The 18,422-nt window shown below is 46.3% G+C and overlaps 1 protein-coding gene across 1 annotated transcript in view; it reads left to right on the forward strand.

Annotated features, from left to right (window-relative positions):
* Positions 1 to 8,004, forward strand: part of ZFP64 (ZFP64 zinc finger protein) — an 80,290-nt gene extending 72,286 nt beyond the window's left edge. The window contains 4 exon segments of the mRNA XM_081096705.1: positions 3,676 to 3,927; positions 7,159 to 7,616; positions 7,619 to 7,703; positions 7,706 to 8,004. Coding sequence (XP_080952831.1) covers positions 3,676 to 3,927; positions 7,159 to 7,616; positions 7,619 to 7,703; positions 7,706 to 7,866 — 956 coding nt within the window. The 3' untranslated portion in view covers positions 7,867 to 8,004.
* Positions 8,005 to 18,422: the final 10,418 nt, after the last annotated feature.

Consider the following 18,422-nt stretch of genomic DNA (forward strand, 5'->3'; position numbering starts at 1 on the left):
CCTCCCTCCCCAGGAGACATTTGGCAATATCTGGAGACTTATTTGACTGTCACAACTGGGGAGGGAGCTGCTACTGGCAGGCAGTGGGGAGGGGTCAGGGATGCTGTGAAATATGCTACAATATACAGGACAGCCCACAGCAAAGAAGAACCTGGCCCAGAATGGCGATAGTGCAGAGATAGAGAACCCTGATCTATTGGAATCTTCTCTTAAAAAAAAAAAATACATTTTTAAAAATGTTTTCATTGATTTTTAGAGAGAGAGGGAGGGGGAGAAAGATAGAAGCATTGTGATGAGAGAGAAACATTGATCGGCTGCCTCCTGCATGGCCCCCACTAGGGATTGAGCCCCAACCCGGGCATGTGCCCCGACCGGAATCAAACCAGTGACCTCTCGGTGCATGGGTTGACACTCAACCACTGAGCCACACCAGCAGGGCGGAATCTTCTCTTTTTGAGCAAACCGCCCCTTTTAACAACCAAGTTTGGTTTTATTGATCAAGTGCTGGAATCTTCATTTATTCCTTCTAGTTTCTTGACTCCCATATGTCTCACTTGCTTTCAGTCTTTTGTTAGAAATGAACTTAAAAGTGATAGGTTATGGCACCCTGGCCAGTGTGCTAAGTGGTTAGAGCGGCGGCCCATGTATCAAAGAGTCTTGGGTTTGATTCTCCATCAAGGGCATGGACCTGGGTTGCAGGTTCAATCCCAGCTCCAATTGGGGCACATGTGGGAGAAAAGCAATCAGTGTGTCCTCTCGAATCGATGTTTCTCTCTCTCCTCCCTCCCTCTCTCCCTTCTACTCTCTCTACAAAGCAATGGAAAAGATATCCTGGGGTGAGGATTAACAACAACAAAAAAGTGACAGGCTATGGGTTTTGATACACTGCACTCTCACTGCCCATCCCTATGGGGGTTTGTAATCTGATTTGGATTCATGAACAAAAATTGTTTGAAAATATGTCCTACAATTTTTAGGCTGACTTTTTTGAAAACCTTTTATGAGACCATGTTAGAGTCATAAAAGTTTGATTCACATCTATTGGGTGAGTTTTATCTTTTCTTTAATATGAAATTTCTAGTGGCTTTCATCATCACAATTTCTATATTAAAATGGATATTCCTGCTTTCTCTTAGCATTTTTTTAGAATTTTTTCCTATCATTTTCTATTCTTTGTCATTTTTACTTAGGTCTCTTCACATTAAGCTGACTTTTTGAAAATTTTTAAAAATACCTTTTTATTGATTTCAGAGCAGAAAGGAAAGGGAGAGGGAGAGATAGAAACATCAATGATGAGAGAGAATCATTGATCGGTTGCCTCCTGCACGCCCCCTACTGGGACCAGCCTGTAACCCAGGTATGTGCGCTGACCAGGAATCAAACCTTGACCTCCTGGTTCATAGGTTGACACTCAAACCACGGAACCACACCACATCAGCCAGGCTGACTTTTTGAAATCTTGAACAGGTAAATTTAATCCATTTATGTGTGTTGTACTTACATTTAAGTTTGATTTTTACCAAATTTTGTGTGCTGGCTTTTTTTTTTTTTTTAAATGGTTGGTTCTCTCTTGTGGTGTGGAAGCAATACTTTCCATTTCATTACTTTCTCATATCCCACATTTTATCCGCTTCCTTTTTTCCCCTGCTGTGTATATACAATTCAAGTATGATACCCTGAGTCATCTGTCAGCTGGCTTTTCTTTTTCCACTGAATGCTAGTTCAAATGTAGGATTCTATTTAAGTAATAATTTCTGTAGAACTTCATAGAACTTTATTTCCATCTTGCTACCATCCAGTGTGGTCTGAGAACTTTTGTGCTGATCTGAACATTTTTCTTTCTGAAACCTTTAATAGCTTATCATTCTGGGCTTCTGAATTTGGCCACCATTTCTAGATAAGGCATCTTAAGGCCCATGGCCATGTTTAGTGTTGATAAGTAATTATTTCCTCTGTTCTGTCCTACCCAATCTAGAACTAGCTATCATATCTTTTCTTTTACTTTCCTGCTGGAAGCTACCCATTGTCTACACCAGCGGTTCTCAACCTGTGGGCCTCAACCCCTTTGGGGGTCGAATGACCCTTTCACAGGGGTCGCCTAAGACCATTGGAAAACACATATATAATTACATATTGTTTTTGTGATTAATCACTATGCTTTAATTATGTTCAATTTGTAACAATGAAATTAGGGGTCACCACAACATGAGGAACTGTATTAAAGAGTCACAGCATTAGGAAGGTTGAGAACCACTGGTCTACACTATCATGAAAGTACAGCAAGGAACACAGAAGGCTGATGGACCTTGGGCTTTAGCAAGGAAGGGCTAAAAGCTATGCACCGATTGTTCTGTCGAGACAGTGGTGGCTCAAGGCAATCCCCTAACCCAGTGGTCGGCAAACTCATTAGTCAACAGAGCCAAATATCAACAGTACAACGATTGAAATTTCTTTTGAGAGCCAAATTTTTTAAACTTAAACTATATAGGTAAGTACATTGTTATTAACTTAATTAGGGTACCCCTAAGGCTTAGGAAGAGCCACACTCAAGGGGCCAAAAAGCTGCATGTGGCTCGCGAGCCGCAGTTTGCCAACCACGGCCCTAACCTGATTATCTTTCACTGTTTACCAAACTTTTGATATACTTGTTTGTTTAGCTAAAGGGCAAATGTGTATTCTAGTAAATAAAAGGCTATGGTTCCGGAGATTTGGAGAACCTCTCCACTCGAGAGAGGCCTGGCTCCCCCCATGCCTTCTAAATTTATATTTCTTGTCTAGTGTATCCATTTATGCGCAGCCCCTTCTCCAGATCCTGAATCCTCGCTGCAAAAGGTTGCGGCACTTTCCCTGTTGTAACATCCTTTTGCTAGTCAACTTACTGGAAGAGAATGGAAATAAACCTGGGAATGAAAACTGCTTTTATAACTTCAAGTTCTTGATTTGGACATGTCCAAAAAAAAAGATTGCCGAGACAGCACAAGGTAGCAGATACTGGAGCAAACACGCCTGGGTTCAAATCCCAGCTTCACCCTGGAGCAAATCGATTTAGGCATGTCTTCCTGGCTCTGGCTTCCCCAAGCATTTGGTTCCTGGGTGAAATCCTGTATGTTTGGGCATGATCCGTCTGACGCGGTTGTAGGGGAGGGAAGGAACACTCAATTTGGTGGAGATGTTCTGAGCATGGGGTTCTCTGTCTCCCAGGGTATCTCTAACTTCTTGGGCCGTTTGCGTTATTTCTCTGGTCTAAGCACCCTCATTTCCTAGTTGCTGGGGGGAGGGGAACTAAGGGAGGGTGGATACTGTTGCTACTTGCAGTTTGGTATACATAAGGGAGGGGCCATTCTTTATGTGGTTCATCAGCTAGTGAGCCAGGAAGCTGTTCTAAGACACTAGTAGACCTGAGTACTTCTATGACCACTCCCCTGTTCCCAAGTGGGGTTGGCCTGTGATTTTCTCCTTCAGTCTGATTTTATCTAACCTGGCCCTTCGGCCTCCTTATGATTTCTGAGCTGTCAGTGCATGGCACCCCTTCTCCTCTCCCAGTGTGGTCATCTAGATTCAAGTATCTTCCTATCCCTGGGCATCTGGGCAGAAGGAAGAGGCAGACCCGCATCTCTTGGCAGTAATCTCGATCAGAGTAACCCGTAAATCCTTGAATCTTTTATGTATTTGAAGGCGACAAACCACACAAGTGTGAGTTCTGTGACAAGAGCTTCTGCCGGAAGGACAATCTGACCATGCACATGCGGTGCCACACCAGCGTGAAGCCCCACAAGTGTCACCTGTGCGACTACGCCGCCGTGGACAGCAGCAGCCTCAAGAAGCACCTGCGGATCCACTCCGACGAGCGGCCCTACAAGTGCCAGCTCTGCCCCTACGCCAGCCGCAACTCCAGCCAGCTCACCGTCCACCTCCGGTCCCACACGGGTAAGTCCCTGACCCGGACACCTGGGCCTGACTTGCCAATGTCTTAACCTTTTATTTACCTAAAACACAAGCAACTTCAACACCTTGGTGGTTAAGTAAAGAAATTTGGGATCTCTGTGGTGATGGTGAAGCTTGTGGTTTTAATTGAAAGATGAAAACCCAACAGCTGGGTTTCCTAACGTGACTGCGTAGCATGCAGCTGGATGAGGACCCAGAACAGCAGCCAGGAAGCAACGGTGTATCTTGAATTATCTGAAGTATAAACTAGGTGTTTCAGTCTTTTCACTAAAACTCTGATTGCATAGTTTAAACCAGAAACATGTAGCAGAAGCAGTGGAATGTAACTGTAAATCACAGACTTCCAGTTCTAGAAATTGGACTTTGCAAAAAGCTTTTCCTTCTCTTCTTTGTGAGACCCCATTGAAATAATGATCGATCCATCGACAGACCCCAATAATCGATCATGGCACAGAAAAATGGGGGTTGGGAGTCTCATAAGAAGGTTCATAAAATGAGAATTTTCAATGAATTCATGGGAGATGGCGAGCAGACAGAAATACGTTGTCATCTAAAATCGGGTAAAGAAAACTGTCCCAGCAGACAACTGGGAGGCAGCCAGGCAGTTGGAGCCTGCCCTGCAGCCAGTGTCTGGCTGTCCTGAGAGCTCTGGACTTGTAGACAGCCAAGGCCCCAGAGCTCAGAGAAGCTGAGCCTATTGGCAGAATGGCCCAAACTACCCAGCAGGTAAATTTCTATGGCACCTGTGTCTCATCCTTAGGCCGATCCACTCTTCCTAAGCAAAAGTATCAACTGTGGATTCTGAGTCATTTGTGGGAAATGATGGTGTAAAAAGTGCCAAGTCTAACAAATAACTAATTCTGGAGCTAACGGAGTACTTGGGTGATAGATGAGGATTTTTCAGTTCTCATTGGCATCTGTCCATGGGCAGAAATGTTGCATCCAAGAACAGTTCTAGGAAAAGGGTAGTAAGAACAAAGAGGTGTGCATTAAAACTGGGATTGCTGGCTCTAAAGTTTTTTAAAATCCCAGAGATCAGGAAAAAAAAAAAGTGTTGGAGAACTGAGAACAAATAAGAAGCCAGAAGTCTGGTTGCTGACTAGGTCTAGGAAGAAAAGAAAATAGAAGTGAGAAAATCAAATGAGAAAAAGAATTTCCTAATTCTAAGGGGCCGTGGGAGTGGAAGGCTTCACAGAATGCCACGCAGGGCATCGATAGACCCCAGTAATCTCCATAGAGCAATCTCCACCTACAAAGACTTCTCAGTGACAGTGGCTTCAAAGTTGGAAAATCATTTTGAGTGTAGAATTTTATACCCAGCCAAACTGTCTCAAGTACAAAGACAGACTAGACAAAGGTGTATACAAGGACTCAGATTTTTTCTCTAAGCCACCATTCTAGGGGAGGTACTGGAAGATAAGCACTGTCAAAACAAGGGAGAAAAATTGGACATGGGGTATTTGATATGTGAACATGTGAATATAGCTAGCTGGGATTGCAATAAAGGGAAGCAGCAAGATGGTATCTTGTATAGGAGGCTAAGAGGAAAAAATCACATCAGAAACTCAGAAAATTTATTAGAAATTCCATGTAAATGCTTACATAACTAAAAGACTGGACAACTTGAGATCATGATGAGATTCTTTTTACTCAAGAAATGCGCAGTATAGTCAAGAGCATGTATGATAAAATGTGGCCCAAAATGCACCTGTAGGAAAAGAGGATCGATTCAACCTTGATGCATATTATCAACTGATCCAGGTGTGGCAATGATCCTGGAAGGGGGTGCACATAATCCTGGTGCCATAGTTGGCTCTGATGAATATCACATACTCAGTCATAATATAAATTACTTCTATAGCGGTCCTCAAATCACACTGTTTTGTTCAGTGTTGTTTCATTATAACGTTGATAGGAACGTAACTCTATATCAGTTAGCCTATGGTAAAACTGGTTTCATTACACGTCGTTCCGCTTAAAGTCAAAGAACCCATCGACGACGTTCAGAGAGGACTCAGTGGAGCTGGACTCTAAACGTTGAAAACAGCCCTAGCCATTTTGGCTCAGTGGATAGAGCACCCGCCTGCGGACCAAAGGGTCCCGGGTTCGATTCCGGGCAAGGGCTCAGACCTTGGTTGCAAGGCTCCTCCCTGGCCCGGGCCCCGGTCAGGGCGTGCGCAGGAGGCAAGCAATCCATGTGTTTCACTCACATCGATGTTTCTCTCTGTCCTTCCCTCTCTCTTCCACTCTCTCTAAGAAGATCAGTGGGAAAATATCCTGGAGTGAGGGTTTAACAAAAAAAATAAATAAATAAAAGTTGAACACAACTAGTTAAAGCTTGAGAATTCGCAAATGTTGTTGAACTTAAGTGTAAAAATAAAGCTATTCCTGACAAGAAGAGGGAATCCTCAAAAAAAAACACCTCTGAAGCTGATGGGCTAACAGTTGTGAGGCTGTCAGTTTGGGAGGTAATGCTAGGAGGTCAGAACCACAGCCAGCGACGCGGGAGGGCGCTGGGGGAAAGGGTGCCGGTGTAGGACAAGTGAGATCTCGTCTTGGCGTAGCGTCACGATGATGATACGTAAAGTAACGACCTCCAAAAGAACTAAAAGCCCTTTGCAGTGCCTCCAGGGGGGCAGGGGAAGCTCTAGCTTCTCAGTATTTGTCTCCTGCTGCCATCGTCACGTGTTCCTACTATAAATAAAACTCGGTGTTTATAGCTGGAAAAATGCGAAACTTTCGCTAGTAATAAAAGGCAATTAACTGATGTCCTTGAGCTTAAACGCTAGAGTAAGCATGCTTCTAAGTGTTAGCTGGATGTGGGACAGTTGGTTGTAACGTACGCACCTCTTCCTCCTTCTGTGTTCAGTTTTGAAATGTCAGGTTAAGTGAGAGTTTAGAATCGAAACTGAAGTGTCCTCATGAAGAGTATGGACTTGGATGCCATGATGCCTGGGTTCAGATCCCTGCTATTTAGATCAATCAGTTATCCCATCTGTAAAATGCGGGGAGGGGAGTAATGGTGCCCATTCGCAGGGCTGTTGTGAGGATTCAGCGAGTTAATAGACATGGTAAATGGTGTTATTAGGAGGCTACAGGTAGCTGGATTTCAGAGACCCAACTGTCTCTTTGCGGCCAAGTGTTCTGACGCATGTTTGGGGGGAGTTCTGTGTTGCCTGCCTGCTCTAATGGAAACACACCTTCCGTTGCTAGGGGAAACCCCCTTCCAGTGCTGGCTGTGTAGCGCCAAGTTCAAAATCAGCTCGGACTTGAAAAGGCACATGATCGTGCACTCGGGGGAGAAGCCTTTCAAGTGCGAGTTCTGTGACGTCCGCTGCACCATGAAAGCGAACCTCAAGTCGCACATCCGCATCAAGCACACCTTCAAGTGCCTGCACTGCAGCTTCCAGGGCCGGGACCGGGCGGACCTGCAGGAGCACAGCCGGCTGCACCAGGCCGACCACCCCGAGAAGTGCCCCGAGTGCAGCTACTCCTGCTCCAGCGCGGCCGCCCTGCGCGTGCACAGCTGGGTCCACTGCAAGGACCGCCCCTTCAAGTGCGACTTCTGCAGCTTCGACACCAAGCGGTCCAGCAGCCTGGCCAAGCACTTCGACAGGGTGCACAGGGACGAGGCCAAAACGGAGAACCGGGCCCCGCAGGCCAAGGAGGGGCCCTGAGACGGCGGCTCTCCGCACGTGGCCAAAGTCAAATCATAACTCAGCGGGCCTTCCGCTGCGAGACCTGCGGGGCCGCCTTCGTTGGGATGACTCTCTGCGATGCCACAGGAAGCGGCACAGCGACCAGAGCGAGACCAAGAACTCGGGCTTGGTCACCTTTCCGCCCAAAAGTGGTGCCTCGGGGCAGCCGGGCGCCCTGGTCTCCGCGGGGCAACTGGAGGCCGCCCTGGAGCCCGGCCTCTGATCCCACGAGGAGGGGGGTGAGCCGCCCAGAAACCCAGGCAAAGGCTGTTCCCAGCCATTGGGTGTGGCCATCAAGCCAGACTTTGTCACCAGCTCTGGGCATGGCTGCCCCCACCTCATGGGCCTCCAGGCACCCCGGCTGCAGTCCCTGTGGCCAGAAGGCAGATGCCTCCCGCCGCTGTCCTCCCTCCAAGAACCCACGAGGCAAGGTGACCAGTCAGCCCAGGTGACCAGGGTGGGGCCCCCTGAGCACTGCGCTGCCCAGTAGGACCAGCTTCTTTATGATGGACTCTAGTTCTAAGACGGGGCCGTCTCTGGTGCAGTTATTAAACGACTGAGACTAATGGGACACGAAAACTAAACTGACCTGTTGGTGGGAACGGTGTGGGAGAGGATGGGTACACGGAGGCTCTGGGAAGCTCTGGTTCTTAGCCCTGGTGGTGGTGGGTTTAAGAGTGCTCGCCTTACACGTTTTTGTATGGTTCCTCTTGTCAGTTGTATTAAAATAAAACTCATCTGCCTAAGGCTGTAAGAGGGACACTCGTTTCCTCCCGTGGATAGGTGGCGGTCTGCTCTCCGCCACCCCTCCTCCCGTGATCGGAGATGCACAGAGTCCCAGTGTCGGTGCTGTCTGCTGGGACCGGAGATGCGGTGTGACCGGTAGGTGGCAGCAAAGATCAGCTAACAAAAGCTCAGCCTGTCACTGCTTTGTGAAATTCAGTATTTGTGTGAAGAAGGGACCAGGGGCTCAGTGGGCCCTGGGCTTGTTTCTGGGCCTGTGATGCATGGGACAGCCTGAGACTAGCGTCTTTCATCACAGGAAGCACGGGGTGTGTACTGCACCAACCAGGAAGTGAACATCCAGACCTCTTGTGAATGGACATGGTGCTTAACTTAGGAGGCTACAGACACCAGTGGCTAGTGCCTGATCTAAAATGGCTTTTTTTTCTCTCCTACTTTGGCATCTTATCTTCAAATACAGTCTCTGTTTGATACAAGTTCTTGTGTGTCCCTGGTCAGGCTGAAAATCGATGCCATTAAGACAGATTAAATAGATCCATTGGTTTCGGTAAAGTGGGAAAGGACATGAAAACAAATGTTCATAGGTTATCTAAAAGCGACTATTTCCCTTATGAAATAGCAAGAGGTATGTAGCTGCTTTTGTCATGAATCTTGTCGTTGGAACCAACCTGATATCATTAAGGTCTAACGTCAGGCGAGTGATACACCCTGTTGAATCCCTTTGTTGTAAGGAAATGATGAAAATGAGACCGCCCCCCGCCCCCGCCCCCCACGATAGAATTGATCAGTGCTTTGCTTTAGAACATTGTTTCAGGTGGCTCGGAGAAGCGCGTGGTCGCGGAGTGCAGTGCCCGCTGTCACCGGGCTGCTGTCTGCAGGAGTCTTATCTGCACGTCTCTTCCAATAACAGGAGGGCTGTTGACCTCTCAAGTGGGAGCCCAGAGATCAGAATCACACACGTGTTCCCCGACTTCCGGTGTTATCTCCCTCGGATAAACAGGGAAGACGTCGGCCTTCTCAGGAGGCTTTTCTTTCTCGGACGGCTGCATGAGCTGCAGGTCTTAGATCTACCCTGGCTCCACCTTGTGAATTTGGGTCCCCGTGCAGCCGAGATCAGTGACAAGTGTGGGACCAGATAGTCACTATCTGAGCCATCGTGGGGCCCTAAGCCTCTTTTGTGAGTCAACTCTGGTTTTAGCACAAAGGCAGACATAGGCAGTAAGAAAAAGGATGAGTGAGTCTGTGTTCCGATACAACTTCATGAAATAATTCAGGAAGTGGGAGAATAAACCGGCCTGTTGTGCTCAGATGAGACTGGTAAATACACAGATTATCGCCAGATAAGATGGGAAACAGCCGTATGGCCGAGGGGCTGCCGGCGGCATGGTGCAGCCCAGATAAGCCGTCTCTACCTCCGTTCGCAAGGCTGGTGTGGACCGGGAGGGGAAATTGACAAATGAGTGTGTGTGTAGTTTGACTTCACTTGGACCAGGGGCTGGGTGAGCTTTTTCTGCAAAGGGCCAGATAGTAGATATTTGGGGCTATGCTGGCTTTAGTCTCTGTCAGAACTGCTCAATGCTGTCACTTCTGCTGTTGCAGTTGCTCTGCATTGTAACTAACGCGGCCGCAGGTGATAGGTAAGCACATGGGCATCGCTGTGTGCCAATCAACTTTGTCTACAAAGAGCAGGCCCTGGTTTGGAGGGCCACAGTGTACTGACCCCTGAGCAGGACTGTTTGAGCGCAAACAGCAGGGTAAGTGGTCCTGGGTAAATGCAGGGGAGACGTGCTAAGAATGCTGCAGTTCCTGGGATCCCTTCGAGGAGGGGGCTGCTCAGTGCAGAAGATCGGGGAGTTCCAGGTGGGCACTGGGAAAGCTGCTCCTTTTCATGCTGATTCAGATCAGCTATGAGAACTGCAGTGGAGACTCCAAAAACCAAAGTGGCATCCTCTCACTTGCCTCTGCTTAAGATGTCTTGCTGCCTTCTACATACTATAGAACATGAAGTTTCTGTTTGTCCCTGCATTTAATTTCTTCCTTGAAGAAAAAGGATGAGCCTCCTTCTGTTGCCATGGTGATGTGTCCTTCCTCTGGGCCGACGCTATCCTGAGAACTTGGCCTGTGTTCACTCATCTGCTTCTCCAGGTGCCGTCCAGAGCTGGGACCCGGAGGCCAGTGGCTCATTCGCCCAGGGCACCGAAAACTCAGGAGCCAAGGAACAATATTTCACTACAACGCTTTTTAAGTTGGCAACTATGACCCATAGGCCAGCCACTTTGTTTTTGTAAATAATGTTATTAGAGTTTGGCCAGGGAGTTAGGGTGGGGCCCTGCAATGCAGGGCAGAGTTGGAGCCTATAATTAAAATTCTGGCATTTTGTTCATTGTGGATTTTTTTTGCATTGGATTTAGATTTTAGAAAACTGCATTTAGAATTCACCTTGAACACAGATTTTTTTTTAAGTTGTTAAATATTTTTATTGATTTCAGAGAGGAAGGGAGAGGGAGAGATAGGAACATTAATGATGTGAGAGAATCATTGATTGGCTGCTTCCTGCAGGCCCCTACTGGGGATCGAGCCCACAACCCGGGCATGTGCCCTGACTGGGAATCGAACCCGGGACCTCTTGGTCCATGGGACGCTACTCAATCCACTGGGCCACCACAGCCAGGCGATCACTGAGATTTTTGACACCACTTTATATTTGCACCTGAGGGTGCTGCCTCACTCACCCTAGTCCCTCCCCTTGTTCAAATTTGGAAACTGAGGCACGAAGGTGAAGAAATTTCCCAGGACAGAGTGGGCTTCAGCCCCAGGCAGTGTGGCTCCAGAATCCGTATGTGTAACTCAAGGGCTGGGCTGGGTCTCCAATAAAGAAAGATTTTGTTAGAGTAACAAATGGACCTGAATAGGGTGATGACAGAACAGTCCAAAAGAAGCGGAACTCATAACACCTTTTGTCTGAGTGAAGGGGTTGAGGAGGAAGGAGGTGAGAAAACCCTGCCTCTGGTAAGAACCGGCTGACGCCTGTCTCGAGATCCTACTTCCGATTCTCGGTTTCCTCATCTCTAAAATGGGCCCGTTGCAGCCTTTTGGCCTAGTGATAACCATCAGCTGGTTTTGGCTTACCTGTCTGTCCTTTTCTCATTTCTTGTTCTGTCTGGGAAGAGGGTGGGTGGGAAGGAACCAATAACCGGTACTGTGGCCTTGTGACATTGGGGATCTGCGATGAGCATCAGTGGTATTTTGAGATCTGTGTGACAACCAGGATGTTATACAGAAATACACCTCATTTGTTGGCCAAATCGCAGGTCCTGCTCATGCTACTGTGGTTTGGTGCCCACATCCAGAATGGACAGAGTTGCTCAGTTTCAGGTAGAGGCTAGTGAAATAAAGATCATTTTCTCATCCAAGCCCTGACCCTACGTTGGGACCTCCAGTGCTAAAGGAATTTCTGGGGTCTGGTTTTCTTGGTAAAATTTGAACTTGAAGGTGCTTCCATCATAACTAGATCCAGTAGCGCCAGCATTTGACTACTTACTCCCCCGCACTACCACCAAAACAAATTTTGCCTTCGGAGGGATCACCCATCAGGGCTCTTTGTAATACCTGTGTACAGCCTTTTTCTGATAAACGGCTCATAAGATGGCTTGATCCTCACGTGAGTGTGTGGGACTTCGGCCTCTAGAAAACAGACATCATGTGTTTTTCCGTCAGGTCTGAGGCTCTGCAGGAACTCTGACCACGTGCATGGTCTTCACGCTGTGATCTCTGGTCCCAAAGGCCCATTTCAAATGCCACCTCCTACCCTGGCCCCACCGGAAGTACCGCCTCTTCTCTCCCAGAGCAGACAGTTCTCGTTAGATCCTGCTTGGGGGAGGGGGTATTGTTTGTTACTGTCCCGTACATCTCCCCTCCAGTGGTACCCTCCATCGGGGTGCAGACCCACGGGGCTCAGTCTGCTACGTTCTGTGGACATACAGGCTCTCCCAGATGTGTGTGAGACAGGAACAGGACAGCTGTTACCATCGGGAATTTTGAAAATGCCTCTGGTGTCTCCGCAGTTTTGTGGTTTGAGGTCACGAAACCCTTCTCACGCTGAGCGGCTGTGGGTAGGTAGGTTGGCTAAGACATTAGAGATGAGCCGCTTTCTGGCCTTGAAAGTGTTCTATCCTTAAGAACTGTCAATATTTTAACATAACTTTGCTTTCTTATTACAAAAGCAATACGTGGTCACTGGAGGGAAAGTAGAAAAGCAACATAAAAATGAAAACCTGTCATCCAGCCATTGCTGCAGCTCCCGCTCGGGGCGCCTCCCACTGCGGGCAGATCAGGAGCGTCCTGTTTGTAAATGCTGTGATGAAGCGTGGCAGGGAGCTGTGCGTCCACATCTCCCAAAGAGGAGCTTGGAATATGGCCTGGTGCCCAGGGGCCAAAGGCTCCATCCGGATGCCTGGGTTGAATTCTGGCTCTGTCCTTTTATTTGCTGCGTGACTTTGGTCCTATCGCCTAAGACCTCTGCGCTTCATTTTCCTCACCTATACAATGGAGATAATCCGAGTGCCTACTGGTACCTCCCAGAATTGTTATGCAGATTCAATAAGAGCTAGAACGGTGTCTGGCACATAATAAGCCCCAGATCAAGAGCCAGCTAATTAGAATTTGTATTTTAAAAGACTAGTTATTAATTACAAACAATTCTCAATTACTCATGCCCACTAGGCTGTGCAGGAGTTTCCTTAATCCCCAGATCATGCATGTGTGACTTTTATCCTCTCTGGCCAAGTAAAAAAGTGCCTGTACTTTGAAGATAAATGGACATAATGGAGATAAGTGAACACAATGGAATAGAAATCATCTGTTCATTATAAACAAAATTGAATTCCGCAGTCAGAGACCGGGGAAGAGAATTCGTATGCTCTGCGAGGGGGAGACTTACTGGAGAGCAATTTAGTGATAATACCAAAATGTAAGCTGCAAGTTCCCTTTGGCCCATCAATTCTGTGTGCAGGCTTTTCTCCCCTGGAATGAATTGGATGGAGTATTTGAATGAATATGTTGCAGGATGTTCGGAGCAGCCATGTTCGTGAGAGCAGTTAGCAGGATACAACCAACGTTTCCGTGAGTGTAGGGCTGGCCACATTCACCAGTGACCCCACGAAGCTTTTCCAGAAACACAAAGGCCTGGTTGATGCACATGTGTTGACACGGAGAGTGGTTGAAGGTCAGTCATTAAATGAATAAAAAGTAAGTTGCATTGCTCTGTTCAGTACAGTCCCCGCTGATGCTTAAACACGAAGGTACACGCATGGACATTGTCTCGAAGGGTACGAAAGAGACAATGGATGGTGGCTGTTTCTGGTACGTGAAGGAAATGTGGGGAGACGAGGAAGGCTTTTGCTACTTTGATACCCTTCTGTTTCGCTCTTGTTTTCACAACAGCCTGTATTAAGTAGATGATTAAAATAGCTTTATTTACCCACCAGGTTCCCACTCACTCTGCCAGCTTACTCACTTGGATAACCATGTTTTAAATATGTACGATACATTCATTTTAATGTAAAAAAAAGTCCTTGGAATTTAAAAATTCTATGAACATCTCTCCTATTTTACATCGACTCTCACTTCTCCACCTGCCTTTGCACATTTTAACCTCATTTTCTGCCCGTCTCCGGAAATCCCTGGGTGCCGAGCTGAAGAGAGCTCATTGTAAGTCAGTTGGTGAATCGCACAGACCTCTTCTTGCCCAGCAGGAGCCTGGAGGGGTGGGTGGCTTTCGTGCATTTCTCTGCTCTCCTCTGGGATCCTAACTTGGGATAAAGCCAGAACTTACTTAGTTCATGCCGTAGGCACTTCGGCAGCCTGCCTTTTGGATTGTTCCCTCGCTCCACCCATGACTTACCTGCCACTCCGGGCTTCTCTTCAAGGAAATATCCCCAAAGAGCATCACTCCCAAGAACAAGTACCGCTGCACGAGGGGACAGTACAGCGCATCGTTGGCATTTTCACACCGAAAGAAAATACTCATCTTAATTAGAGTAAGTCAGTTATTCTTATTATATGTTAAATTCATGCTTGTAGAAAATTTGGAAAATACAGAATAATGTAGAAAAGTAAAATTACCGCCAGGCCAGCATGGCTCAGTGGTTGAGTGTTGACCTAGGAACCAGGAGGTCACAGTTCAGTTCCAGGTCAGGCACATGCTCAGGATGGGGGCTCGATCCCCAGTGTGAGGCGTGCAGGCGGCAGCCAGTCAATGATTCGCTCTCAACATTGGTGTTTCTGTCTCTTTCCATCTCCCTTCCTTTCTGAAATAAATAGAAATATATTTTAAAAAAAGAAAAGTAAAATTATCTAAACCTCGTCCTAAACCCATAGGCCGTAGTAGCTAGGGCAGCCGTGGGCAAACTACGGCCCGTGCGTTTGAAATGAATAAAACTAAAAAAAAAAAGACCGTACCCTTTTACGTAATGATGTTTACTTTGAATGTATATTAGTTCACACAAACACTCCATCCACGCTTTTGTTCCGTCCCTCTGGTCCAGTTTAAGAACCCACTGTGGCCCTCGAGTCAAAAAGTTTGCCCACCTTGAGCGTGTTCCTCTATTAGTCTTTTGCTTGACTAAGCATGTTTTTATATCATTATCTAGCATATGTTGATGTATGCACTTTGAAACCTAACATGGCAGTTCCCCATGTTGCCACATACAACTCATAAACCTAAGTTACTTATCATTATTCTCAGTGGACATTTGGGTTTCTTCTAGTTATTTAGAATTAAAAATAATGCCACATCTGTCCCCTTAATGTGTGCATCTCTTTCCGTATGTAGGATTATTTTCTTCAGGTAGATTCCCAGAAATGGAGTGTCTGGATCAGAGTTCGTGAGCATCTGTAAGGCTCTGGCTAAATATTGCCAAATTGCTTCCCACAAGGTTGTGCCAGTTTGCACCCGTCAGCAGTGCAGAATGGCCACGTGTCCTTTCCCCTTCTCCAAAACCGGGTATTACTAAGTGGCCAGTAGTTTAGATAAACTGCTTATCTTTATTGTATCAGTAACTTTTCATGGCATTCGTCGATGAGCTTTAAAAATACCCATCCGTAGCCCAGTCAGTGTGGCTCAGTGGTTGTCGACACATGAACCAGGAGGATTTGCTTTGATTCCCGGTCAGGGCACATGCCTGGGTTGCGGACTCGACCCCTGGTGGGGGGAGTGCAGGAGGCAGCTGATCAATGAATGAGTCTCTCTTTGATGTTTCTATCTCTCCCTCTCCCTTCCTCTCTGAAATCAATAAAAAAAAATTTTTAAAAATTAAAAAACCATATGTGATCACATATTTGCATAGTTTAAGTGATACATAGTATATTAAAAGAATGTAAAAAAAAAAAAATACCAGGTGTCACTATGCAAATATAAAATCCACCAACCCACCCTGGCTGGTGTTCTCAGTGGTTAGAGCATTGGTCCACTCACAGAAGGGTCACGGGTTCGATTCCTGGTCAAGGGCATGTACCTGGGTTGCAGGTTCAATCCAGGCCCCAGTTGGGGCACATGAAGGAGGCAACCAATTGATGTGTCACTCTCACATCAGTGTTTCTCTCTCTCTCCCTCCTCCCTCCTAACCACTCTCTCTAAAAAAATCAATGGGTAAAATATCCTTGGGTAAGGATTAACAGCAACAACAATAAAACACAAATCCACCAACCCCTCTATCCAGCAGCAGAGTAAGCCCTGTGTAGACATAAAATCATTTGACATTTCACCACTTCGTTTAACACATAATTATTGCAGTAAGCAGCAAAAAGGGAAATTATTTAAAATCTGGCCTTTTTGCCCCAAGAAGGTTGGGCATTTGTCCCGTGGGCCTCCATTTGCTTCATCAACATTAAATAGCATTTGTATGGAAATCGCAGGGCTCAGTGAATGCCGTAACTTTCGCTGGACAGTGATGCTCATGGCGACCAAACGCTGTGAGCACAGTTGGTGCTGGGTGATGACTCTGCTTGGAAATTGCCCAGCAGGGAACCATTTCCAATTGATTATATTTCATTGCTAATCGCCTCAAAGACCGTCTCTACTCCTATAATTAAATGTAATTCTTGAACGTTGAGCAAAGCAGTGTACCAAGGAAATGGGATGGGGATGGGTGCCACGCAAAAAAATAAATATACAGCTCTGCTGGAGTTTCAGTAACTCTGAGGGCAGCCTAAAAATTGGGAATGTGCAGTAGTTGACAAGGCTGCTTATGTCAGAAAAGGAATGGGCGCCTTGGGAATGGGTGGGGGAGGTGGAGAGGGGCGATTACTTAAAACTTTACATAGTCGAAAGGAAGGAAAAGTAGATTAGGAACAGCTAAAAATGAGTGATATGAATAATCTGTTAATGATTAAAGGCATAAGAGAGAAAAAATAAAATTTTAAAAGGGCATAAGAGAGCTGGAAGGTTATATGCAGTTTGCTGACTTCATTTTTGAAATAGAGAATCCTGGCACCCAACATGACTGTTTTTATATCCGTAGAATGGGATTTGGAATAATCTCACGGAAAAACTAGAAGAACAAAACCCCCAATGTCATCATCTTGCCTCCAAAAACCTGTAATGATGCTGTAGCTGACGTAAGAGTCTGTTGCCAAAACACTAAGTAGAAAACAGAAGTTGATGCTGTCAGTTCAGAAGTGTTTATTGAGCACATTACTATGTGCCTGGCATTGTGCATGACACTGAGATGCAAGGTAGACATCGCTATATGATTTTACTCCTTTTAACTAAGTGTCTTTATTGTTATAAAAAATACATGATCATTTGTAAAATATTTAAATCTTATAATTTAAAAAGAGAAAGATGGGGGACAAGTCAGTAAATGTGGCTGGGGAAATTGTTAAGTTGGGAAGAAAGAAAGTTGTTATATTTCCTACTTTAGTTGCAAAAATAAATCCTGTTGTTACATAAGTAACAAAACCTAAACAGAGCTGACAGTTGTGGGAGAAAATATGGAAGAGCACATTTATGACTTTATTCAAAAGACACGAAAACCACCAGAGAAAGAAATCTGACAGCTCCACATTGAAAACACCAGTAACAGTAAATGAGTCACATTCAGGATGAGCAAAGAACTCTTTCCAACTAAAAAGTAAAGGACAAGCAATCCAATAGGGAGAAGCATAGGCGAAGACTGGACGGACAGATGACGGGCGTGTCTGTGCCAGGGGCTAGACCAAGCCTGACTTGGGGAAATGAACCTCAAGAGACAGGCACCCCCTCCACCATGTTTCCCTCTCTCTCTGTCTCAGTTCTTCAAGCCTGCCAACCTTTTCTACCCCAGGCCCTTTACACATGCTGCCCTAATTGCTTGGAATGCTCCCCACCGTCTTCCCAAGGATAACTCTTTGTGTGTCTTTTAGATCCCAGATTGAAGGGTATGCTCTTGGAGAGCCCTTCCCTGACCCTTCCTATGTAAAATCAACTCCCTTTTATCAGACTCTGTCTTATTGTCTCAAAGCTAAGGGACTGGCCCTAACTGGTTTGGCTCAGTGGATGGAGCGTTGGCCTACGGACTGAAAGGTCCCAGGTTCGATTCCAGTCAAAGGCATGTACCTTGGTTGTGGGCACATCCCCAGTAGGGGGTGTGCAGGAGGCAGCTGATCGATGTTTCTCTCTCATCGATGTTTCTAACTCTCTATCCCTCTCCCTTCCTCTCTGTAAAAAATCAATAAAATATATTTTAAAAAAAAAAAAAAAAGCTAAGGGACTGTGTTGTTCCTGGCCACATCTCAGGGATTTGGATCAGTGCCTGGCACCCAGAGGTGCTCAAAGCGCTTACCAAACAACTGGCAAACAGTTCACCTGCCTGTGTACTGGATTGATTGGTTGATTGATTGATTGGTTGATTGATTGCTGTGCTGCTTTCTGAATCCGTATAAACTCTTCAGGCTGAGCTTAGGACTCTGTCATTTATTGCTTCCAGGGGTGGGCAAACTTTTTGACTCGAGGGCCACAATGGGTTCTTAAACTGGACCGGAGGGCCGGAACAAAAG

Source organism: Myotis nattereri (assembly GCF_964212035.1).
Source record: "Myotis nattereri genome assembly, chromosome: 8".
NCBI classification, from domain to species: Eukaryota; Metazoa; Chordata; class Mammalia; order Chiroptera; family Vespertilionidae; genus Myotis; species Myotis nattereri.